Source organism: Corvus moneduloides, chromosome 3 (assembly GCF_009650955.1).
Source record: "Corvus moneduloides isolate bCorMon1 chromosome 3, bCorMon1.pri, whole genome shotgun sequence".
NCBI classification, from domain to species: Eukaryota; Metazoa; Chordata; class Aves; order Passeriformes; family Corvidae; genus Corvus; species Corvus moneduloides.
In genome coordinates, this window is record NC_045478.1 from 84,793,295 (window position 1) to 84,820,249 (window position 26,955).

At 38.0% G+C, this 26,955-nt stretch overlaps 1 protein-coding gene across 7 annotated transcripts in view; it reads right to left on the reverse strand.

The window, feature by feature from the left end:
• The window catches only part of LTBP1 (latent transforming growth factor beta binding protein 1), a 194,648-nt gene that overhangs the window by 141,758 nt on the left and 25,935 nt on the right, over positions 1–26,955 (reverse strand). For all 7 annotated transcript variants that reach the window (XM_032102534.1, XM_032102530.1, XM_032102531.1 and 4 more), the window contains exon 4: positions 3,356–3,531. In XM_032102534.1, coding sequence (XP_031958425.1) covers positions 3,356–3,531 — 176 coding nt within the window. The remainder of the gene's footprint in view (positions 1–3,355; positions 3,532–26,955) is intronic.

The following is a 26,955-nucleotide window of genomic DNA, read 5'->3' on the forward strand; positions in this document are numbered from 1 at the left end:
TAAATGAGAATCACAAATTTAGCACTAAGAAATTACAATTTTTATGCAAGCTTTATGACTCCTTACACTATCTAGACTTGGGAGATGGCTTGTATCCCACAGGACAAAAGTTCAAAACACTTGGTTGTATAAGTGGCTACTGGCAGGTAACTCAATTTCACATTCCAGGGTGACTTTAAATGCTATTATTGCAACCCCAATGGCTTACTGAATTTTCAAGCTCTGATGATGTGATATATAACCTTACAGTAAAATTCAGCTTAAAAGCCAAAAAATAATAGACTATTTGCTGTCTTTAATAAGAGCTCTATACTGCATGTTCTGAACATTATCAGAGAAATGAACGGCTTACAAGTACACCAGAGTAAACATTCCAGAAGGAATCTTGAATTAATTTTAAAAGAAAAATGTTTAATGTGATTTAACTTAATGGTTTTTATGTCAGTATCTCCAAAAGCTCATCTGACAACACTGCAATGGGGCATTTAAACATGACTGACTTTCCATAAATCAGAAGATGCTCAGAAGCACCTGGTCAAGTTTGGCAGTTTTCTTCCCAGTGTACCAGTCCCCCACATCTCATTTGTTGCTGCGAGGACAGACCTGTCTCTAAAGGTAACAAAAGACTAACACTTTTTCCAGTTTCAAGACTACCCATTTCATGTCACTGGATTGAAACAATCTATACAAGTCCAAAAAAATCAAAACCAATTGCAGCCACAGCTAGAGAAATAAGTTTATTCTATGGAGTACATTTTTCACGGTTGCTAAACTCTGGCACAGGGTTAATACTTTGAAGTAAAATGCATAGAAAACCCATAAAAACCCAATAAAATGAGTAGCTTTGCACTCCATGTTAATTGATAACTATGAACTCTTGGGCAATGCTACCAAGTTTTACCCAGCTAATATTTCTTCTCATCTGTAAAATATGTTATTTAATGTTAGCATAAAACAAATGTGAAGCATTCGGTACTAACTTTCTGGTTTTTGCTTTTTAATAAAACTCCTACATTTTCTCCCTCTTCCTTTTCAAGTATCTCCACATGGCCACTACCAATTCCTTTGTTCAATGAAGTAAGAGGCTCTCCTATTAAGATTATACATTTAAGAGCAATAACAAAATACCATGAGGTCATCAGCCACTGTCATAAATTAACTAGACAATGAACGCCAACCTTGCCATAAGCATGAACTAATTCCCAGAGTCCATCTCTGTTCAAAAAAGGACTAGGAACTGCATATTTGTGGTTATCACAGAACACCTGACATGAAGCTTCACATCCTAATCTTACCTCACTGTAGTTAATTCAAACATCCCTAACATTAAAATACTGACACTTGAAATTTAGCACTCAATTTTTATGAAAACAAGTTGTCTTCTAACCTTCAAGTTCATTCCAGCACCTCCAGAAACCAGAAACCCCAAACAGATACGGCTGGCCAAGCTGTAGGTCTCCTGTTCAAGCTACAAATACACAATCCTAGACTCTAACAACATACAGCTCTGTACTAGCACACATCTAAACTGCTTCATCAGAAGTTGCTATCACTGACTCCCACCTCACAGATGTAGAAAAGAGACAAAACAGGTAATGGGACTGTTTTTGAGGCTGCCAGAGAGCTCAGAATCAGAAATTTAGACACCATCCAAATAGCCTGCATTTTACCTCTGTGTCAACACTTAAGTCATGGCTGACCTTATCAGGCCATAAAAACTCTTTTTACTACTTGTCCTCTGGCTGTTTCAGGAATCATAAGCTTTTCAATTAGGGTACAATGTTTTACTAATGTACTGCTCACTAAGGGGCTTCTTAGAATTTGATAAAAAACACTCTTGTCTTCAGCTCTTGGTTTTCCTTCTCCTAGTCATGTCCCTCCGAGCACTGTAATTAACAGGGGGAGCTCAAATAAGCTAGAAAGAGCTAGAAGCACTGGCTCCTTTGTCTTGCAGCTGCATAGAGTCATCTCCTTATGCTACCATAGAAAAAAAAAACCAACTCACAGAATCCATCCATTTACTGGCAGCTTGATACTTGTAAGTAATACCAAGCGTATTAAACACAGAATGACTCAAACAGCCTGAAAAATGGGGGTAAGAGGAAAGACTTTTTTGGCTGCCATCCAACCTGGAACAGTCACTCCAAATACTGGAGAACTATACAACCTGGAACTTGTACACTCTTTGACTAGTAAGAGTCAGAAGAGAGGGACACAATCCAGTCCCAGTGGCCATTAATATTTTATTTGAAGGAAAATGAGGGCTGACTGGAAAAAAAAGCAGTATTATCTTATTTACAAAAGAGACTACTGGTTGATGTTGACAGTGTGACAAAAAGAAAACCAAATCTTTCTGAGACTTCTAAGAAAGGGAGATAGAGCTTTGCAAGGAGTATACTTCACCACTCTAAAAATGTTAATTGATAAGACCTCCAGCTGCCCACTGTTGTTCCCATTACAGCCAATAGTCTCATTTACCATCCACAAACTTACACTTGAAGAAAAGCAAGCAGGGAGTTGTATTCAAGTATAAATTGACAGACCATAAAGATGTGCAATGTAGAAATGCAAAGATACACAAAGGAATTCTATTTAAAGATTTAGAAGGAAAGGCTCTTCCCTAAAACCTCAGCAGAACATAATTCTTTGTGCTACAGCAAAGGAAGTCTGTCAGGAGACTGCAAGTACCTTAAAGTCTCAATGTTAATCAGTCCATTATTCAACTGCAGGAACTTTTCTCCAAATCAAGCCAGCAGACGTTCTGTAATACCTAACCCATAATTCATCAAGCTCTTCATCTTCTAAGCCAAAACTTGTCCTCAAGCTCTGCACACAATGGGGCATGAGCCAAGGCCACAAGCTGGGCACCTACACAATCTTTTTTTATAAATATGAAGCAGAAACTCTCAGGCAGCCTCCATACTGTGCAGAAGTTCATAAACACATAATAAATTAAATATAGAGAAAAACAGTCACCAGTGAGACCACGATCCTGAACTCCAGCTTTCCAAAAAGTGTATCCATCACACTGACACTGACTACACTCACAGTTGTGCCCATTCTAGCAAAGCATTCAAAAAGCACCCTTTTCTGAAGAAAAAACTATTACCTAGAAATGCAGAATTTTCAACAGTGAATCAGGTTCAATATTTTTTTCATCCAGGAAATCTGTTTTGCTTCTCCACAAAATGCAGAATATTGGAGCATTTGCTAATCTAAGAATTCTCATGTATAGTTATTTTAAGCTTTCTCTGTCTTCAAGTGTTACTGCAGAGAATTTCAAGATCTTAAAAACAGGGGAGTGGGGGCTTTGTGAGGGGAGAGAAGGGGTTATGTTTTTTGTAGTTGTACTCACATCGCAAAGGTGACGCAGGTTGATCCTGGCCCAGTCTCAGTGGTAATGAGCCCTCAGTGGACTGCTCTCCAGAAATCACTTTTTTTACTGGATAATATTTGGGCTTAATCACATATTCCTGTGTTTGGCCATGATGAAGATTCATCATTAGTGTCTGAGATGAAAGGGGTATCATCCTGTTTTGGAAAGAGATGGAAAAGACAGAATAATGTAAGAATTAATAAATTAGACTTAGAAACTACTTGTAAAAAGATTGAAGATAAATTCAACTGTACTCCAAATTCTCAAAATACAGTTTGGGAAACCTACTACCTTACAAGTAAGCACCTGATTTTCCATGCATTTAGCACCCTCACTGTTGTGTCAGCTCAACAAACTCCTAACAAAGAAAGACTACAGAGATTACACAACTTTGTTTTTGACATGGAAAGAGAAATATCATGGACAGCTCAGAAAACAGGGAGGAACAGGGAAAAGCCCTGATCAAAATCATCAGTTGAAGATCAAATTTCTTAACACACAGAGCTTTCCAGACTGGTCAGAGAAGCAGTGATGCATTCAAACCTTATTCCATTTCTTACAACTGTCATTTTGTACAAGGTATATTAAGTAGAACCAAAACCCAGCTGATTTTCCCCCTCTAGTCCCAGAAATTATTTCCTTCTTAACCATATTCCTCTAGCTACAGAGCAAAGCACTGCTCCTCTTCCCCTTTTTCAGTCTGTTTCCCACCTCCTTACAAGTTTTATGTCCCAGAGTTGCATTACTTTGCCCACCCACTTTCTCTTTTCCTGCACTACTGAACATCTCTGACAAACGTCCCATAACCACATGGCTTCCCTTAACAGTAAAACTACTTCCCCTCCTGTCAAACAAGAAGATTCCTTCAAGTTCACAGATTCACTCACTGCTAGTTCTTCCTCATATGGTTGGTTCTTCCCTATGACCTCAGTTTCTCACTGCACAAGGCCTTGCCAAGTTTCAATAACAATTCCCTCCCATCCCTATCAAAAAGTCCATGGTTATTCAGTGACCATCAGGAATCATTTCTTCATTAACAAACCGGCCTTCACTCTTCCAGCAATAAACAAGGCGGCAGACTGGGCAGCTCTTAGCTACATGCAATGAAACTGCAAGGTTCTTTGGGGCCCTGAGGCTGGAAAATCTCACTGCATAGCAAGTAATAGCACATTTTCAAGTAACAAACCTACTAATAATGTGGTAGTTGTAGCTACTGCAGATCAGACTGTAAAGACACACACTCCATGAAGAGTAGTATCAATTACTAACCTAATAGCAGTGGCTATCAGGACTACATTGTCCTTTGCTCAAATTAAGGCATATAGAGTGGGATGCTGCAAGCCTCTCTCACTTTATTCTCAGCTGAGAATAAAGTAACTAGTTCAGCCTTCAAAAATGGAAAAAATGGGAGAAAAAGTTACGGGATTCGTAACAATCATCCCTTGGAGCCACAGTTCTGCAGGGTAAATAACTGTCCTCTGAGAATAAGTCATGAACCCTATATCATAAAGGAGAGCTGAGCAGCACTTCCCCACAGTGGTGAGACTGCAGAGTTTCAGCTGAGAACTTGTATGACTACTGCATTGTTCTCTGATATGTGGAGCCTGAGCCAGCCCCTATCTCCAAAGCAATGCCTAACTCCTTGGTCATGTTATTCAAGATGCTTAGTAACTGCTGTAGCCAATGGATTTGTGGTTAGAACAAACAATGGAGTTTTGTCCCACACAGATGCTCTTTTTCTCAAATTGATCCAAGTTAACAAAAGCATTCATTAATAGTGACATTCTAAGCCTCCTATGTAGAACAGAAACATAACTGCTCAGGCTGTCTCCAAGTTGATTTTTCTAATACAGCACTTACACAGTCTCATTACATTCCGTAAAAGTCCTTTTGCCAGACTAAGAGAGAATACTGTATTTTCTACATTGTTTTTAGAGTTCCTACAAGAAGATCAAAAGAGAGGCTTCACTGGCATTGGAGGTCAGGCTTGGAACTCAACACAGTTTGATAAGAAGTATCGCCAGGAAACCCTCAGCCTGAGATAAAGCTGAAGTCATTGCCTTCACAACTGCTTACATATGAATTTCCTGTCTTTGAGGAGTCACTGCAATCACTCCTGCACAACCTCTTTTTTCTAACAGACCTCATTTGATGCCTATCCATAAGGACATCCACTTCTCGTTTTGGCCATAAAAGAGTGTCTATACTGAATATACAACAGAGATCAAAATACTAGATACAAATGCTGCCATTTAAGTGGCTGACTGTTTTTTGTTAAGGTTATAACAAGTTGTAAAGCATTACAGAATCCCAGAATGCTCAAGATTGGAAGGGACCACTGGTGGGGTCAACCCCTCTGCTCAAGCAGGGTCTTCATAATGATCTCTGATTAGTAGACCCACTCCCAGGAGCTCCATGTCTCTCTTCTCCTGAGTAGCCCACAACTGGACACAGCATTCCAGATGTGCCTCACCAGGGAAGAGTAGAGGGGCTGGAAATGCTCTTCCTAACACAGTCCAGGACACCACAGACCTTCTTGGCCACCAGGACACACTACTGGCTCATGGATGCCTTGCTGTCCACCAGGACCCCCAGGCCCTTCTTCCCAGAGCTGCTTCACAGCAGACTGGTCCCCAGCCTGTGCTGGTGCAGGACCCTGCATTTGCCTTTGTTGAACTTCAGACAGTTCTTCTCTCTGCTCATCCTCCAACCTGTCAAGATCCTTCTGCACAGCACTCTGGGGTATCAGCTGCTCCTCCCAGCTTTGTGTCATCAGTGAACTTGCTGAGGAGGCATCTGCCCCTTCATCCAAGTCACTGATGAATGAGTGAGCAATATGGGACCTGGTCAAGTCTTCTGCCGTTCAGCCAGTTCTCAAAGCACCTCACTGTCCACTCCTCCAGTCTGCACATCCCATGTTTGCCTACAAGGATGCTGTGAGAGACACTGTCAAAGGGCAGGGTGAAATCAAGGTAGAAAACATTCACTCTTCTCCCCTCATGCATCCAGGTAGTTTTGTCACTTTAGAAGACAATTGGGTTGGTAGAGCATGATTTACCTTTGGTGAATCCATGCTGACTATTCCTGGTCACTTTCTGGTCTTCCACTTGAAGACGGCCTCCAGAACAAGCCTCAATTTCCAGAAATTGAGGTGAGGCAGTAGTTGCCTGGGTACTCCTTCTTGCCCTTTTTGAAGACTGGGGTGACATTTTGCTTTCCTCTAGTCCTCAAGCACCTCTTCTGACTGCCGTGACCTTTCAAAGATGACCATGAGTGGCCTAGCTATGATGTCTGCCATCTCTCTCAGCCCTCATGGATGCATCCCATCACAGCCCATGGACTTGCAGATCTCAAATTTGCTTAGGTGATCTCTAACCCAATCCTCCTTGATGAAGCAAAAATCTTCCTTCCACCATTCCTTTTCCTTGGTCTCCTAGGTCAGACATTCCTAAGGGCTGGTCTTGTCAGTGAAGACTGATGGACAGAAGGCATTCAGTAATTCTGCCTTCTTTGCATTCTCTGTTACCAGAGTCCCCACTCCATTTAATAACAGGCCCAGATTTTCCTTCATTTTCCATTTGTTATTGATGTAGCTACTTGCTGTACTTGATATCCTTGGCCAGGTTTTTAACTCCAGATGGGCCTCAGCCTTCCTTGTTGCATTTCTGCACACTCGGACAACATCTCTATGTTTTAAGTCTTCTGTCCCTGCTTCCTTCTCCTGTGTATCTCTCACTTGTGCTTGAGTATTGACAGGAGTTCTGTGTTAATCCACGCAGGCCTCTTGCCCACTTTGTTCAACTGTATGCTCATCAGGATGCATCATTTTTGAGCCTGAAAAAAGTCATCCTTGAATATTAACCAGCTGTCTTGGATCCTTCTTCCCTTCAGGCACATTCCAATGATATTCATCCAAGAAAGTCCCTGAATAGGCTAAAGTAAGCTCTCTGGAAATCCACACGGTTGCAATCTTAATTGCTGCTTCTCTTCATTCATGAAAGATACTGAACTGCACAATCTCATGGTCACTGTAGCCAAGGCTGCCCCAACCTCCACGTGTTCAACAAGGCCTACTTTGTTAGTATTAGATCCTTCTACTTTTATTATTACCTTTTATATTGCCACACATCCAGCCACACTGAAGCCCAACTGTTAGCCTACAAAAGTCCATTGTAACACTTGAAATTACAATAAAAATTTTAAAAATCATTTAAAAAACCCAACACCACACCATGCCATACCAAAATTATGAATGCCATACATTGGAGACTGAAAGCTTAACCACTAGAATTTACAAAAGTTACCCCTTCCTTCTCAGGTATTGTAATTCTCTTCCTTAATTTAGTTTGCGTTAAATATTAATGTTAATGAATTAGTGCTAAGACAGCTTTGTTTTCCAAGAGTGGTTTACTCAATACTACACAAGACAGCTGTAAACTTTAGCAATCCAGTTCTTTAAAAGGAAGCACCTCCTTGTGTTGTGCAAGTTGATAATTTTTGTTTCAATGCAGACTAAATCACCTAATCTACATCACCAAGGTATATGCTTACAATAATCACACGAAATCAAAGTTAAGACTCGTCTAGACCCTTTTTCTTACATACTTATGCTCAGTTTTGATCATCTTGGTGTATAACTGCCATTAACCTAATAAACTTGACAAAACTTTTCCACTGCTGAAGTGTACACCAGGCAGATAAACAAATGTCTAACTGCACCTTCAACAAACAAACAATATGATACATGCTAATAAGGTTACAAGAGCACTACAGAGGAGGAAGAAACATTTTCAGCCAACTATCATGCAAAAGAAAGCTCTCTTGCTTGATAAACCAACAAAAGAATGTGATGTATCAGAGTAACTCTGGCAAGCAGAAATGATATCGACAACATTTGGCATGAAAAGTACTGTCTAGACTAAACTAAGACAAATCTCACGCAGGTTGCTTTCTTTATTTTATTTTCTTTAAGTCTGATGCTCCCATGCTTGGCTCCTAGCTAACAACACTTGAGAAAATATGAATTGTTAACACTCTTGCTTCATGCAAGAGTACAAATTAACTCCTTCATTACCTCCTCCCAAAGTCACAATGAAAAATCAAAATGAGAAGAAGAAAACCAGTATTTTCTAGAACCATGAGATAGTAAAGGAAATATGCAGGCCAGTTCAAAAGGTATTAGAATAGAACTAACCCCTACCCCTCACCCCATAAATTGTCAAAATTCAGTTGCTAGTTCAGCCTGACCTTTGCCAGCTGTTTCCTCCTTCCACTGCTTCTGATAGATTTTTTTTTTTTTAAAGGTACATGAAAAAGTTTAACTTCTCAGCTGATGATGAACAGATGGGATCTCTCCAAAGGCCTTTACATGATCATACCCATCATTAAGCAAGGATGGCCTATTTCACAAAGTCCTATCAGTAGCAAGAGATGAAAGAGAAGCATTCAGCTTTTCTTTATTTTCATCATTGCAAAAGTTCTGCACAAAATTGATTTTACGAGCAAATATATATTTTTAATGCATATTTCAAAGTCCTGTCCCTGAAACACAGTGCAAACACTGCAAAACAAGCACTGAGACCTGCACATCCTATAATAACAATCCCACAATGTTGCATTAATATCTTCATTATAAAACTGCCTTGATTTATATCTTTGCACTACATTTATCCCAAGGCAAATTTTGCAAAGACAGTAGCTTGGTAAGATTAATTAGTTTTCAAATAATACCATCAAGTTATTAATTCCTACTTTTTTTACCACCTTAAAGAGTTAGAATGTTATTTATAATATAGAAAAAATCTTATTTGATCATCAAGTTGATTTGGTTTGTAAATAAGGTAATACAACAAATACAAATCTTAATAAAGAAATATTTAATCTACACCAAGATAAAAAAGGGCAAAAGGAATTCAAAGCTGTTTATAAAGGTTCACATAGAAATGTGAAATGTTAACTTTTATCCACAAGTACCAGTTTTGCCCATCTTATATATAATTTCTGTGGTAACAGCCCTGTCCAAGACACTTTCAGGGATTATCTAACTCTTAAGTATTTGCTAATAAAGATAGCCCTGTATTTGCAGACTCAACTGAATTCACCATCATAACCTGGTGTAAGAGCTGAACTAGAGCTCTGTGAAACAAAACCATCTGAAAACAGCACAACTATGACTCCATTGATACATTTCATCTTTCACAAACAGCACAAACTGAAACGTGTAAATTACGAACATTATTCCAGATTTCTAAAGAAATACTGAGTTTTTCAGAATCATAAGCAGTGATTCGTTCCCTAGATGTCAAAAAGCAGAAAGATCTCTCAAGGCAAAAGAAATGTATCTGTTGGCTAAATATTCAGATAGAGAGCAACAATACAGGTTCTCAGTCACACAACCTGAAGGAAGCTACAATTCTTGCAAGTTATGCAAGAGCAGGAAAGCATTCCTCATGTAATACAGCATTCAAAGATTAAATTTGAAGAATATTCCTTCTGTAAAATACTTAAATTATAAACAGTAATTATAGCAGTGAAAAAAAGGAAAGCTTGCCTACTACATCGTTTCATTAATTTAAGTACAGAAAGTGTACCCCACCCTATTCCCAGAGTGCCTTCAAGATACAAGTTATGCAAATTTTTAAAAACCTTCTTATATTGTCTTAAGTATTCTTCAAGTATCCTAAACCACCATTAAAGAAACAGTATGCATGAAGGCTAGAAAAATCTGAGGCAATGATGAACACAAACCAGCTGAGCCTAAGTCTCACAGTAAAACCTCCCTTTTCACCATGCACCAAATGAACAACTAGGAGTTACAAATTATTTGTTACCTCATGCATACTTTCACTAACACTTAACCAATTAAGCTTTTCACAAATCCAGATTAACTAATTTGACATCTGGATTATTTTATATAGATTTCCAGCTATACATACATCTTCAACTTTCCAGACACCTCTTACCAGTAAAGTTCAAGGAGGCAAAAAAAGAAAAATCTCCACAACAGAAAACCTACATGTGTGGCTGACTTGTTCTTGTTCCTCTACTTTTATTGGTTAACTCTTTGTTTTGTGGTTCCTTGTTGTTGTTTTCCAGGATGCTACATTGATAATACTACAGTCAGGTAAGATATTTTGTCAGGATCAAACTCAGCTTTTAAAGAGTGGCTGCTAATGTCACCAACACTTGCATTAAGAAATTGACCTTTAAGCATCCACTACATATTGCACCACTGAGTCAAGATGAAATTCACTAGTTAGTAGCAGATTTACTTAACCACAGCACTGTGTCAGTTCAATACATCATCTTCAGTAAATTCATGTATGTTTTTCCCTTTCCTTTTTTACATTACATTTTCTACAGAAAAATTGCTTTTGTTTCCATAGTACTAGTGGCATGTTACACTGACACTGCATAATAAAAAAAAATTACTCAGATAAAGACATATTAACTAGTGATCATTTCTAATCTGTCGACCCATGAGACAGACTTTGGTATTAGAAAAGCATGCTGAAATGACAACTAAAAATAGAAACAAACTCCCACAATGGATGTTATACGATAAAGGCAAGCGAGCACAGCTGCTGCAAAGCAAAACCACGCATTACTAATCTACTTAAATTCTTGAGCATGTTAAAAAAAACAGGAGACAAAGAGCCCAGTAGGTTGATGTAATTTATTTGAAATTTGAAAAAAAGCTTTGAAGATTTGTATTACAAGAGACTACTAAGAAATCTTAAATTATAAAATAGTGTTGCAAACTTAGAATGGGCAAATATCTGGAACATAACAGATTCATTTTCTTGAATATAAATTAATTGTATCTTTTTGAAGTCTACTAACATATACATGGTTTGATAATACCTCACTTCAGGCAAACAAGTAATTTAAAAATATATGTAATTTTGTTACAGTAGTTCAGAAAACCCTCAATTATTATTTTGTCTTCCAGACTAGCAATTATATATTTACAAAGGATAAATTCTCTCTGGGAATACACTTACGCCCTTGGCTGAATTAAGCAGAAATCTGTAATTTAGGAATATAATACCTAAATAAAAGTAAAAATGCTAGTAAAGAACCAAAAACCTTGGCCTATCCTTGGTATCCTGACAGATTAATTCATGAAAAACATAAATGGAAAGAGCAAGTAACTACCCCATCAAGTTTTTGCAAAGATGCAGACGGATTAGCAAAAAACGTTTTCTCACTACTGCTTGCTATGTCTAGAAAATGTTTTAGAAGTATGATCTTGCTGATATAGACAGAGTTTCTCAGAAGGAGCCAGATATAAAAGAATACATCATAGGTTTACAACTTTTTTATAAATTAGACCTATGTACAAGTAGGAAAAGACACAAAACCCCAAGACAATTAATGGTGGCTAGACAGGAAGAGACAAGGACTCTGAGTACCTGGACTGGAGGTGAAATTGAGCACTGATAAACATGAAAATGTGCATCACAAGCAACCACAACGTGTCACACACATAACTGATGTCTATGCCAACTGCAGCCAAACAACCAAGAGACTCTCATCTCACATCGGCCCGTGAAAGTTGCCAGCGTACAAAATTGGATTAAAAGATAAAACTCAAAGCATTACTGAGGTGCAAAGAGCTGAGGGAAAATAACAAGGAAAGCTTTTAAAGGCACTGATATTCACAAAGCTATGAGTCTCCAGAAAGCACCCAGGCAGTGGAAAACCAAACTCTGGTTCCAGAGGAAACTCCTTAGGGAATATATGACAGAAAAACACAAACTAACTCTAAATTAAAAATTAACTGCAGTAAGTTCTAGGCTAAAAAAATAAATACTTTTTCCACATATTGCATAATCAGAACTATGACAAGATATAATTGATCATTATTGCCCTCAATAATCAGAACTATGACAAGATATAATTGATCATTATTGCTCTCAAGAATCCCAGTGTAAACAGTTGATGAGCACACCTCAAATTTGACTGAGATCACTGAAAAGTCAGAAATCCTCATGCTTAAGGATATCAGTTTCCTAATATCATAAAAAATGCAAACAGACCTTATTTTTCTCCTGCTAAGGAAGTGGCAGGTGTGCAAGTTGGAGCGCTTTATCCCTCAATAACACATACTGATTTCTTACATAAGCAATTACTAGCAGATGTATACAATACTGACTTTGCCCAAGTACTGTACACAAGAAGTGCTCACAGGAGAACAAATTATGTGTTCATGTTTGAATGGGAAAATGGTTGCTGCACATTCAGAAGCTTAAACATATCTACTGAAGGCTTTCTAAATTTACTTGACATGAACCATAATTTAGGATGAGCAAGCCTTTAAAATTTCAAGATTAAACCCAGACTCCAACTTCAGTATGTGTATTCATCAGCAGAAGCTCCTTCTGGTATATGAAATGAGCAGCAAGAAACTCTGACCGTCTGTACTGGCTACAGGGTACACTCCCTGAAACACCCTGGGGACTGCTCTTCCTAAGTTACACCACAAAATTTAGCAATGGAGGGTCAGAAAAAACCCAAACCCCAAAGTTTACCCAAGTTCTCCACAGCAGTCACCTAAATTGAAGTGGTGAAACAATAGCATGCTTCTTGCCAGATCTGGGAAGTCTGGAAGTGATGCATGACAAGGACAGAAGTACATGTTGTGCTGTACCCCAGAGGGTGAAAAGATGAGTGGTGAAAAGTTTTGGATATAGAAATAATATTTGCATTAGGCCAAGAATACTTTTAACATTTAAGTTTTTAAATGTATAATTACCTTCTTAGCTGAACTAGATAAAAAAAATCATATGATCTATTTCTTCATACCACAAAATTGAGCAATAAAGACTGTCCTTCATATTAAGTCATCACCAAAATGGAATGCTTCCATTTGTGGGCAGAACCAGAGAAAGGGGGGACAGCAGCAAGCAGTTATACTTACCAGGAGTCTAATTATGGAGCTAAGGAGCTTCCAAAATCTTGTGACATATATACACAAATAATTTGAACATAACATTACACAGAAAAGTATTTTCTAATTAATTAAGATAGTAAACGCATGCATTATAACTATGTGTCCAATCATCATGCATTTTCAGAAAAATAACATCCAGAGAAACAGCATGTTTGTGTCTACATTCTTTTTGTGTCAGTACAAGATTCCTGATGTAAAAGAGTCGCTTCAGCAAAGCCAAAGAACAGACTAAAGCTAACAGAACTAATAAAGCATTTATTCACTGTCGTAACCTAAGAAATTCCTCTGCAGAGAGAACCTTGACAAAGAACCTTGACAACAGATTAACAAAAATCAACATGCTTTATTTATACTTCCATTACAGATATCATAAAAATAATCAACCTCCACCACAATGCTGTTTATCAGATTATCAAGCTTGTTCAATAACGGAGACCAGCTATGGTAAATTTTAGTTACATGAGCAATCACTTTAAGGCTTAATAGGAGCACTTTAGGAATATTTCTACATTGGCTTAGTGTCCCAGAAGCAGGAGAGATACAATATATACCTTTTACTTTCAGACATTAAAGAAAGAAAAAATAAGCTTAGTACATCAACAGTAACTCTTGGCATATATAGATCACTACAACATTTCATACAGCTAGAAAATCTAAAAACAACATGCAAGGAATCTAGATTTAAAAATAGGCTGGTTTTCCTCATTTACTTGCTTAATTTAATCCTGCTATAAAAAGACTGGTTGCTTGAAAACTGTGTTAAAATAATTTTTCAGAAAGCAAACCTAGATAATACAAAGACAGTAATATTTTTGTCTGAGAAATGTTCATGATTTTCAGCAAAAATTACAGGGCGAAAAGTGAGTGTAGATTTCAATTCAGTAGTGCCTCACCCCTCCACTGCTAATGAGCCCAACAAATGCTGTAATTATAATTAATATCATAATTATGCCCTAGCTTTATTTCTAAAATAATTAAGTAAAAGGTAAGATTTCCTAGTGCACTGAGGTCAAGGACAAAAGTTAAACTGCATTAAATTCTCAATTTTCCTACTGATACTGCTCTACTGAGCCATACAGCTTGCTCCAGAGACAGAGAAGTTTGCATAGAGTAGGCGCACATTTTTTCTTTTCTCCACTTCCCTATCTGGAACAAAGATCTACATGACCGCCTAATAAGATACTGCCAAGTTTTTAACAATGAAAGGTTGGTACACTGCTTGGTACATCAGCAAAAGAAAACCAAACAGTTAAACTGGTTTTCCTACAAGCTGTTTTCCCAGACACTAGCATAAAATCCTGATTTCACTGAAGTCAACAGCAGAACCCTCATTTATTTCATTGCTGGCCGTTCCAGGGCTTTGTTACTTGTGAAACACAACTTTGCATCGTGGACTTTCAGTGGTCTTTACCCTGCCTCGGAATGCCAAAGTAGAGATTCCTTGTGGTTCCTAACTCTAGCTCCTGAAACCCACATTTGTCACCCTGGAAGGCAGTGAAATGCAAACAACTTAAAGAACACTGTATCCTTGACTTCAGCCCATGATCAACACAGGGATGAAGTATGTGAAAGCAATCTAATTCATTATTATAAAAGTAAGTCCACCTACAATTCAAATTCAGCTCGCAAGAAAGCAGCTATGAAGAATTTCTGACATACGGCTGAACCAACAATGTCTGGAGGAACTTGGATCTCCTACTCCAAACCACTTTGCCTACTTTTAAATAAAATAAAATACTGTGACCAAAAGCCCAGACTACATTCCAGAGGTCTAGGAATAGCTTGTTTTCCTATTTGCAGTTGGTAAATTTGAAGTCTGTGAAGCATTCCTCTTGTTTTTAAGGATGTCTCCGATTTCTCCTCAAAAATTCACTTTGCTTCTTTCTCTACATGTAAAATTTTGATCTCCTTAGAACTAAGCTGCAGGCTTTTTTATATGAAATTTTTTTCAGAGTAAATTTTGAGAAAATGTAATTCAATACATTCCTTCTTTCTGATACTGTCCCAGTCCTCAGTTTTGGTACAATACACTAGGCATATATTTTAACTTGCTGAAGCTTGTGACTTAGAGGCTCACGTTATACACAGGCATAACAGTAAACCACATTTCACAATACTTACTCCTTTTTCTCCCTGTTGCATAAGGGACAGTTTTTAAACATAAGCTGAATACTGTCATTCCAACAAGTCTAAACTATAAAAAGGACAGGTTGTGAAGTGTTTGAAATTGCATCCTTAGGGCTCAATTTAGAATCTTCTCCTCACATTCTTTTGATTTGCGTGCTTCGTTATTGAAATTGTCTGCTAAAGTTCTTTTTCTTTCCTCGTTAATGACTTCAAAGAAATACATGCTTGAACTCCTAAATATATTAAACTAATTTAAATTATCTTAAAACATCCAGTGACTGCTCAGCAAACCAGAAAAAGCAGACTGCTTTTTCCACTTCTGGAAATAATACACTATTTAGCTAGGGAACTGAATGCATAATGAACGACAAAATAAGCACATCTAATTAAAGTATACCATCAATATATATTTCATAATATTTGAATTTGTTAAAGCTGCTAAATCATCACAGTAACACAGAAACATAAAAATAAATTTAAAAACTGAAAGTAACTATTTCCTAATTATTTTTAAAAAATGTTTTCATTACATACTATTTATGCTTTTTATTCTTCTAGGGGGCAAATAAAAGAAAAAGGCAAGCAGTTATGCACCTTTCATGAAGAAAAAGTTCATATATACAATTCACTTCTAAAAACTCTTTGGTTTGTGGTATAATTTGAAAGACCAGGTGTTATATCTAGGTTTATTAACTTGAAAAATTTAAGTACAGCATTACCCTGTAAAATTCTATTACAAAATTCTGAACATTAAAACATGGTTTTAACCAAACTGAAAAACCGTCCTTAATGTGGCCATATTTTGGGCTCTATAGAAAAAGATAAAATTATTCTGTTACTAAATGAGGTATCTTAATTATAAACCAGATCAGAACTTCTATTTTCAAATACTATGATTGACAGGGACAACTTCCTGCCAAACCAAACAGAAATACAGTTCACAGTATTTGCACAGGCTAATGCATGCTGAATCACAAAACTAATCAAACCACCTTATGAACATAGTAAAACATAGACAACTTGCAAACAAGATCTACTGAGGTAATTTGTCGTGGTAGGAATAAAAGTAAAATAGTACCATCTCAGGACCACTGATAATAGCCTGTGTTTTGGAAACATCCTATTTTTTGGTGCCAGCTGGTTTGTGAATCACACAACCTCAGCAGCCTGGCTGAACTTGTTCCTCTGAACTTTTGGAAACTGGCATTCCTGCCAAAGAGACATGTTGCTTCTGCATGATCGGCTGGATGTTGAAAATATTTTGATTTTCAAAGTACCCTTAAATTTGTTCATGCTCTCTGTTCTGTAGCTCACACCATGAGTTACTGTAATTCTTACAAGTTGCTCTTGTTCTGTGCTGTATGAGGCTCTACCTTGGTAAAGCAACCAGAATTTCAGAAAACGCTGGATACTGCTACAAAACCGACACTACACATTCCCAGGCCACTTCACTAATTTGAATCACGATGATGCTGAGCACATTCTTCCTGTTTCCAGCACTTGAATGTTCCTGTAATTGCCTAGTATTTCTCAACACTTTTTGAGCTCTTTGGCAGGACTTACTGCTCAGTGCTACTTTTAGAAACTCCAGCAATAAATACCATCGATACCTACTCCTATACAGGACTTAATGATGAAGACATAGCTGTTTGGAATCCCTGGGCTTCACACACTACTTTTGAACAAAGAGTGAAAGATGGAGGAGTTCTACTCATCTCCAGTACTTTAAACTCTACTTTGGACTCAGCTTGTTCAAATGCCTTCATTCTCTTGGCTGATCACATACATGACCAACCAGCAAACACTCTCAGCTCCACTATGCACAGCCACAGACAAGAGGCTGGAATGATCAAGGCCCTGGTTCTGCCCTTCCAGCTGACTAGAAGTGACCAAAGTCCTGCAATCTCTCCTGCAGCCTGACACGTTGAGATTGGCTCCCATTCTTAGGTGGGACATGGCTGACTCACCCACAGGCGCTTTCTAAACCCGCAGCCTGCATTCCAGGGGAGATACCCAGAAACGGATTGGTATAAGAGTCCACTTCCTCCAGCAATGGGGAGATACCAGGAGCATCCTACACACAGAGATGGTTTGCCCAACTACCCCACTCAGGATAATGATAGGCAACTACAGATACTATTAGTAGGCAGATGACAATCCTCTGCTGCCAGTATTAGCCTCACAACAGAATAAACTGGAACTGAGGGCTGGAAGTGAAACACGAGGTTGGGAGGGGGGGAAAAAAGCAAAAAAAACCCCACACAGGAGCCAGGGTATACATCTGTTATTTGGCTTTGGATGTTCACGAGCAGAGCTGACTAGCTGATCTTTTATAATCCTTACAGCCTGCTGCTTTTCTTAGTTTCTGCAAAGTTTTATCTCATACACGTAGTTCTACATACATGGAAATAGAAACTGTCTTGTTTTCACAATTAAAGCAATCTAGTTACACCAAAATATCTCCTGTGCATACTTGTTCTCAAAGAGCAGCTTTTTTCAGTTCAGCTGAACTCTTGACACAGCACAAATGTACTTAACAATTAGCCAAGAAATATCTCAACTCTCTTCCTTGAAAGACATGAAGATAAAATCCACCAAGCACCTGAAAAAACACCCATTTTCAAACTACAGGACACCCAGCAACAACTTACTACAATTAATCAGCTGGATGTTGAGAATATTTTGATTTTCAAAGTACCCTTAAATTTGTTCATGTTCTCTGTTCTGTAGCTCACACCACGAATTGCTGTAATTCTTACAAGTTGCTCTTGTTCTGCGCTGTATGAGGCTCTGCATAATATTAAAAACTCTGAAATAACACACAGTGATAAAAAGAACAGTATTTTATAACAACATGCCAAAGGGTAAAATTTCGGCTTCACTTCCAGCCACATCTACTTTTCCTGCCTAGTAGAGTTAAGAACTTGTGTTTTTAACTACAGCTCCTGTGAATGCCAAAACATTCTGTATGAAGCTGACACACAGAGTACTGCATGCAAACTACAATAATTTTACTAAATAAGAAAACAACTTAAAAAACAACTGCAATAAATATAGTGCACAACAACTACAATGGATTTAAACTATACAGGATACTGGGTTTTCTTTGTTTCATTTGGTTTTTCCCCCAGTAACATAGGAGGGGATGGGAGGAAGAGAAGCAGAAAGGATCAGAAAAACCAAGAGCTGACATTTGTATTTTACAATAGAGGCACATATTACTTCTTCAATTCTCTGTAACAAGTCTGACAATTAAAGTTATATATCTTTTCAGAAGACAATCACTGCAATTAGTAGTTCAACAAGCTAAAACTATGTGAGTTTTATAGCCTCAGCCAAAACCAGCTATGGCTCCTCATAGCGTGTGTTTAAGAGTACAGCAGAAATAGTTCCGGAAGCTTGTGTCAAGCATGTTAAAAGTTGACAAATAAGCCTCTTCTAGCAAGCACTACCATGCCAAGAAGATTTTAAGAACACATGCATACTGTTTTCTAAACAGTTAGGAAAGTTAATAAAACCATTTTGAATGACTACAACCCTATGCACCGGGAGGATGTTGAATCAGAACAGCAACTCCTTCCGATGTGAGTCACTGGTATTTTAGAACTTCACAAGTATAATCAAGAGACACAAACCTAGGAGAGCCACACCAAATCCGACATGTCAATAAACCTGACAACAAATATGCACAGAGCTTATGATCTACCCCTCTCAGCATCAAAAACTAACTCATAGAAACAGAAACATTTAACAAGCCTTCCCACAGTATTTTCTATCTAGAACAGCGCAGCCGCCACAGACTTAACAGAGAAATGTGTGGCAATCAGCAGCTTTTATTGACTCTTTGGTTTCAGTCTTTTAAATTGGAAAAATCTCCCCCTGTCCCCTTTCTCTTTAATGAGAAAATAACTACTCAAGTATTTTTTAAAATACCATTATCTAAGTAAAATTGTACTGTTTAACCATTTGTGTTAGAGATGCAATGTAAATAATGTAATCTAAGAAACTGGAAGTTATGCCCACTAAACTCTGCACCTTCAAGTCTAGGTACACAACTCCTGTAACCTTCAGGACATGTTTTGTAACATACATGAGACAAGTCTTTTGTCTTAAATGGCTTAAAGCTGTAATTTGGCACTCTCAGTCTTGTTCCAAAAAGAAAAGTTTCTTTAACCAGATATTTCCAGCTTAAAAGAGAAAAAAGATTCTATTTATGAGTTAAAAAAACAAACAGAAAGCTAAGCAAACAGCAGTCTTATGTTTTAAAACTCTAACATATCTTAATCGGGATGAATATTTTGTCCATTTAAAGAAAATTAAATTAATTAGGAATGTTGTAGAGTGCCTGTGAAGCATGTCAGTTTTAAGAAGGGAACACAGCCAATGAAAGCACTGAATGTTCGTATTAAATTGAGAATCATCTAGTTGTTTCCATAGCTACTTTTTAAACAATTGTAAGCTCTTATCATTTCTTAGAACGACCTTGTTTACTATGAATAACTTTAAAATGGCTGTTCTCAGAAAGAGCTACTTAAAAGTAGTTAGAAAAAAGTACAGTAATCAGCAGCAGCTGCTGCTTTAAACTTTTAAAAAAGACAAATAGATAGTGTTAAAATACAAAAGAACAGTAGATAATGCACTTACCTTTTTCATTATATTACTTGTAATAGAGTATAAGCCTTAGACATCTCAACCTGGATTCCAATCTTGCCATGGGAAACACTTCAGAAACACCCAGCAATGTAAAAATTACAGTGCAAGGATCATACAGGTCACATGGTCACTACAAAAAGTGGGAATTAAAGAAGAGGAGCTCCAAGAGCGTAACAAACACCTCAAAGTGGAAATTTGTCACCAGAACTCCCCCAGGTAATTTTTGTAAGTATTTGCTTCATTTTCAACAATGTCAACACAGTACCAGTAAATATCAATTAAGCAGATAGCAGATATAGAGTCTCATCCTGGTATGAATAAACTATGCACCATATAGAAAAAGCATCACAGTACACGACAACACATGACAACTGCTGCTACCCTGTACAGAGCAACCCCGATAGTGCGTAACTTAACAGAACTCAGGGTTTCCATCGACTTCAATTCACCTCAGGGAGAGTAAGCCTGGGTGAGACTTCCTCTCACTTGGCTGAATAGGAAGACTGTGTGTCTCCCTTCTCTAATGGGACCCTGAAAAACATATGTGATGCCATCCCTTCAAGGAGACTGTTATAGAACGGACTAACAAAATGACTACTCTAGAATTGCCCCAAAATTATCTCCTTTACCAGGAGCACATAGAATTACCAGTTCTCCTCTACTCTTTCAATTATAGTGGAAATTGGTAATGAATGGGAGGAAAGGAAAAAGGGAAAGGGAAAAAAATAATTACATCGCTGAATTTATATACCTGTTTTTCCTTTTACAATCTCAAGCTCTTCAGTCTTCCTCACCTGAATTCCCATTACAAATGTTCTGAGTGTACAGCTGTGGGTTATATTTATTTCTAATATCACTTCCAGAAGCACATCAAAAGACAATCCAATTTAGGAATTCACTGGATTTCTAAATAGAACATCAGAACAAAAAAAGTTTATAGATACAGCCCTCCAGGGTACAACTGAAGGAAAATTCTTCAGCATGCAAAGAGTACTCTGTAGTGAAAAGCCGCTATAAGCCACTGGAATAGCAAAAGGGGAAATGAGGGGGAGTTGGCTTCTTCTTAAGGATCTGCATGTGTGCAACAGCTGGAATACCCGAACAGGCATTATATAATAACAACAGAAGCTGTTCGAAGCAGTGAGGAGGCACAGCTGGGACTATGGTGACCAGCAGTTGTCCTTTACTTTGGAGCTTTGAGGTTCCAGTTTAGGAAGCAAGACAGACACCAGAGCTTTTACTCCAGTATATAAATATACATAGTTCTGCCTCACTGTTGTTATTAATTTGGCAGTGGCATCAATTCTACAACTATCCTTGTCCACCATGCTGAAACTACACCAGAATCCATATCATAGTAGGATTTAAGATCAGATTATTCATCAGTTTAACACAGTTTACATCTGTTTGCTACCTTTTCCAAAAGCACACAAAGGTTATAAAATACAAAATGGTCCAAGGAAAGAGCTCTCCCAATGTAAAAACCACACAAAGGTAAGAACTTTAAGCTCCCAAAAACTATTACATCCTAAAAGTACTTTAAAAAGTGATTAAAGCTAAAGGGATTCTAGACTCAGATATTGCTGTCCAGAGGCAATTGCTGAAGATTACCAACATACTAACTTTACTCCAAAGCAATCTGGGAGTGTGGTTCAGAAAGCAGTTGAGCAGTATCCTGTTGGGAACGTGTAAAATCACAGTGCAATTTTTTTCAAAAAAAGTAAACATATTAAGATTGTATATTTTATAACTAGGAAGCTGATGTAAAAACAGAAGTACTGACTGCAGCATGTAAGTTTAGATCTTGGTTGACTGTTCCCCCTACCACGACTTTAGACTGCTTCTTAAGAACCTGATATTTGTAACACATTGTGTTATAAAATATTTTGGAATCATGTATATTATATAGAGGCATTTACTTCTTACGGGTTATCACGATCTTAGCTATTGAAAGGGCAGGGGGCAACTGAACTGCAAGAGGGACATAAAGAACAACTTTTTATGATGAGGGTGGTGAGGCAGCATAACTGGTTGCCCAGAAAAGTTGTGGATGCCCCATTTCTAGAAGAGTTCAAGGCCAGGGCTTTGAGCAACCTGTTCTAGTGAAAGCCTCCCTGTCTATGACAGGGAAGTTGGAACAAGACGGTCTTTAGAGGCCCCTTGCAAACCAAACCATTCTGGGATTCTGGGAAAGTGCCAAATGACAGCACATTTGTCTCATGCACTAAAATTTAACACTTTTTGCTAAGTCTGCACAAACAAGGTGCCAGAGAGGTTGACAGTTTCAGTGCACGGCTCAGAAAATGGTATAAACATAGGGGACTTCAGAGTTGTCAGAAACTGGAACAGAGAATACTCTATGGAAGACAAAACTCCATTTAAAGCTTGATGGAACTGACAAGTACCATAGGAGAATTTTTAAATCAGAAATTGGGAAGGAAAGTATACAGCTCTGAATGATGCGGTCAACTTTTAGTCAAGTCAGCACACTCAAGTAAACAAAGCAAGAGTTGGTAACAAACAAGTAACAGTGAGAAACAGAAAAAACTGAAACCTTTTAAAACAGTGTGCTTTTTAACAGAGGAGGCAACTGAATCAGAAGTATCTGTGCTTCTACATGAAGCATTATAAGGTCAAGAAATAGAACTGAGAAAGAATGACCAGACTTACCAGGAAGGAACCATTCATATCTCAGGAAAGCAAAACTAATGGTAGGACTGGGAAAAATCCATGTACTATCCTGGATATGAAACAGATCACCTTGTGAAGGAGTGATGCTACTTCTCAAAGAGTAGCCTGTCAAATTAGATCAGCAAGTTAACCATATCAGTCACTAAGAGAGCATCTCTGTGATCTGTAATTTCAATAAAAAGGAGAGAAAACACAGCATTAGGACTATGTTATTAGTTGCTAAGATGGTGACAGCTATCGTATCACTAAAGGTAGAAAGTATGAAGTTTCAGTTACCTCCCAAAGCAACAGGACAACACTAAACCAAAATTTTTAGATGTAATTAACATCATCTTCAGGGATCAGCTCATTCAGGAATGCAGAAGAAGAAAATAAAATGTTGGTTTGGCCTAACCTGTGTACAGGATCCAATTCAGATATTACCACTGCAGAGATGCTTCAAGAGTGAGCAAAACAGAGTTATCACCGTTGATGGGCAAAAAAGCCAAATATTCTCTACAGCAGTTTATAGCTCCAAAACAGAAGAATGAAGATAAAATGGAAGCTAGTTTAAAAAAGTTAATGAACTGAAAAACTGTCCAAAAGTCTTTAGACCCAATTAAGAAGTGTATTAAAGGAATGCACACAGAAGAAAAGACCAAAGAAGATGGTCCCAATTAATTCTTCTCATCTAAGCTCAAAAATGCACTTAAAAAGGTCCTTATGACTTTCTCCATGAGGGATTCTCAGGATCTGTTTCAGATTGAAGCACAAGAGAAGGTGGCAAAACAGACAGTCAGGCAACACTAATAGGTGATTAGACCAGATAATTCTGACACAAAACTTGTAGAAGTTAAACAAGATTCTACCTATTTTCTAGTACTCTGGGCACAACAAAACCCAATAGAGAAGAATACAGTAACTTTCAACAACAACAAAATGACACCAAAATTAGATGTGCATTAACTTTCCTTACTATTCATGTGGAACACAGGTTTTCTGCATAGTTTACAATTCATGCACAGCACCTGGAGAGGTTAATCAAACACAGTAAGCTCTTAGAGAGGGACTGTAACCTTGACAGAGCCGTTTTCTCTCTCTTACTGCAATGAAGGTTGTCTGTTTTGGCTTCCTGACAGATGAGTCATGAATGACAGGGGAAGGGGTGGAGGATTCTCCTACAAGCATTTCATTGATCCTTCCCTCACACTCAAGATGAAATTAGTAGTGGAAATTGTACAACATAGCCAGGTGACAGTTTCCCTGCTAGTACTCCAACAGTGACCACCCTTTTCTTGCACCAAAGCTTTACTCAGGAAAGTGATGTCACATAGCCACAAAAAACCCATAAGCCATCACACAGAATAGTTTTCTCTTGTCTGGAGTAAGTTCTGACTGGCTTGAGACCTCTGTTGGCTCCCTATAATTTAAGTCTCTGTATCAAAAAGATTTAATTTCTGAGAATACTTTTCCTGTCAAAGATACTAATGAAAACCCTGAATATCCTGTAACAGCTGTTTGTGACATGGTCACTTACCTAGAGGATAGCTAAAGTGTGGATAAAACAAGATGTTCACGCAAAGGTAGTCTACATCATCTCAGGAACAACAATAATTTGAGGTATAGGACTGCAGCTCCAGTGGTGATACTTTATAGTTTTAACATTCTTTCCAAGATATCTCTGCTTTTCTGGTGGACACAAGTTTACAGCATATGCACAGTACTTGACATGGCCAGATGCCATCTGGGTTCAGTCCATTGAAAGAATCTGTGTGGGACTCTCAACAGAAGTAAAGTGGATACTTGCAACCCCAAAGATTTCAACTCAAACAGGTGTAGTAGAAATCGCAAATGTTCACATTTTAAAGGTCTTACAAACAAGTCATTAGAACAGACTGGACTTTGTCCACCAGAACACCAAAGGCTTCACTCAAGGCAGTTTGCCATAACGATCTGCCCACTTCTCACACCACTGAGAGCTAACAAGATCAATAAAACGATTAGCCCGTTTTGTAATAGTCACAGGGTTTTTGCCTTTCACACCACACTTAAGGCCATGGTCTTTAGACCCAGGTCTACTACAACCCAATTAATATCAAGTACTCAATCCAACAGAGGTAACTACAAATTATCTGTTAGCTTAATGGATTAGCACTGAAGTGTACACCAGCAGTGTTCAAAAAGGACACCAAGACTGACACTATTGCCATCAAAAAATCATCGTCTTTGCTGCCAACACAAATGATCCCAATCCTGAGGGAGACCAGCCCTTTGAAATAAGCAGTGACTTCAGCTCCTGCAGCCTGATGACTACATTTCCCTAGAATGATGAATAGAGGTGTTCTTGAGGGCTGACTCAGTGCCTGGCAGCACAAAGAGATGAGTAACTACCTTTGAACCAGTTTTTGTTCTAGCACACATAGATCACAGCACTGCCAAAGACTACAGAAGTGAGAGCTAACCACAGTATCAGAATCTCAAAACACTGGTCTCAATTTACCAATAATTGATGCCAAAGATCCTTTTAGCCTAGTGTTCCTGCAGCAATGAAATTAACCATGCCTTCAACTGACACCTCAGATCTGCATTACCAGTCCCAAAACACTTCTGATCTTCATCAGGAATTGTGTGAGGACAGAAAGCTTCACCAGTGAAAATGTAAATTCATATGGAGCCTCTATGTACATAAGGAGACCCCCCTATGCAGAATGCCCTGACATAGTACGGAGAAAATGTTAATTTCTGTTTCAGAATTTCTAGAATGACATAATTGAATGAATATGCTGATGTTTGGGATCAAGGATATCCAAGACAGCTGATCTTCCTCAGAGAAATTATTATAAAGTGCACACAGGATGGAGTGACTGAGAATGAGAGACGTGAAAATTTTTTAATCCAGAACAAACTTGCCCAAAACTTCAATAGCAAAGCAAGAAGAACTCTAACACATTCATTATGAGGAAACTCAAAGAATTAACTTGGCTAATGGGTAAAAATTGTTCTAGAGAACGGCAGAGAATGTCTAAGCTGGAAAACAGCTGAGATGAACTGCAAAGGAGTAGAGGTTCTACAACCCTGGTATCCTTGCTAAAGTACAGAGCTGATCACTAATTCATCAGCTGCCAGGTCATTTGCTCTGGACAAGAAGTCTGAGCAGAGAAGGGTTATTAACAGTCACCCCCAACAGAAAGTTTCTAAAGGCAAGCACTCAAGCATTGCCCTCTCTACACAACCTTAGTTTTAGCTGGACAATTTGCTGCTGCTGTTTTATTGTCCCCGTGCTGAAGGCTACACATCAGCGGAGCAGGCTGAGTTTGTGAGGACAGCTACAGCAATTCATGGGGGAATGGAGGGGAGGATGTGAGCACACAGACCAGAATAGGATATGACACATCATAAGAAAGACAAATAACTATTCTATTATTTTTTTCTTTAGATTTATTAGTTACAGGGATAGAGATAATATGGGAAAATACTGTGTTAAAAGATGGTGTTGTCCCCCCTTGCCCCTAGCTATACTGTGGTCCACAACAGAAGTTGAACAGGAAGATCCCAAATAATTTCAGATTGCCTGTGACTTCACCTCATTTTTATAATGTGTATTAGTAATCTTCCCACAGAAGTCACGAGACAATACAACAGAGCTCACATTTCTTGATTTGCATCCCTCTGTCATTTGAAAAGAAGCTTTCCTTCAGTATTCAACAGCAAGACAATTATCCACAATGAACAAAAGAGATTGTTAAAAAAAAATGTGCTGCCAATAAATGACATAATCCAGTGAATTTAAACCACTCCTCTAAAAATTCTGGCATTCTGCAAGACTAAAATAAACCCTAAGTAGAAGGAAAAGCAAAGCTTGCCACCTACTGCCCAATGACATAATAGTATGTACTAATATTGTCTATCTCCTTTTAACAGAATCCCTTTTCTTGACACAGAACGTACAGAACTGCATCTTCAGTTGTTTTTTTAATGAAACAAAAAATACAAAACCAGCCCATGGAACATCCAAAAGCAGTCTTTTCTATAAGAACACTTATAAAATCCCTGACAAGCCTGAAACATCATTTCTTATAGCATCCAAACAAAGAATTCCTTTTAATATCCTCCAGTGGGGTTAGAGACTTTAATAAAGTCTGTCCCCCCAGCCACATGGTAAGTTTTAAAGACA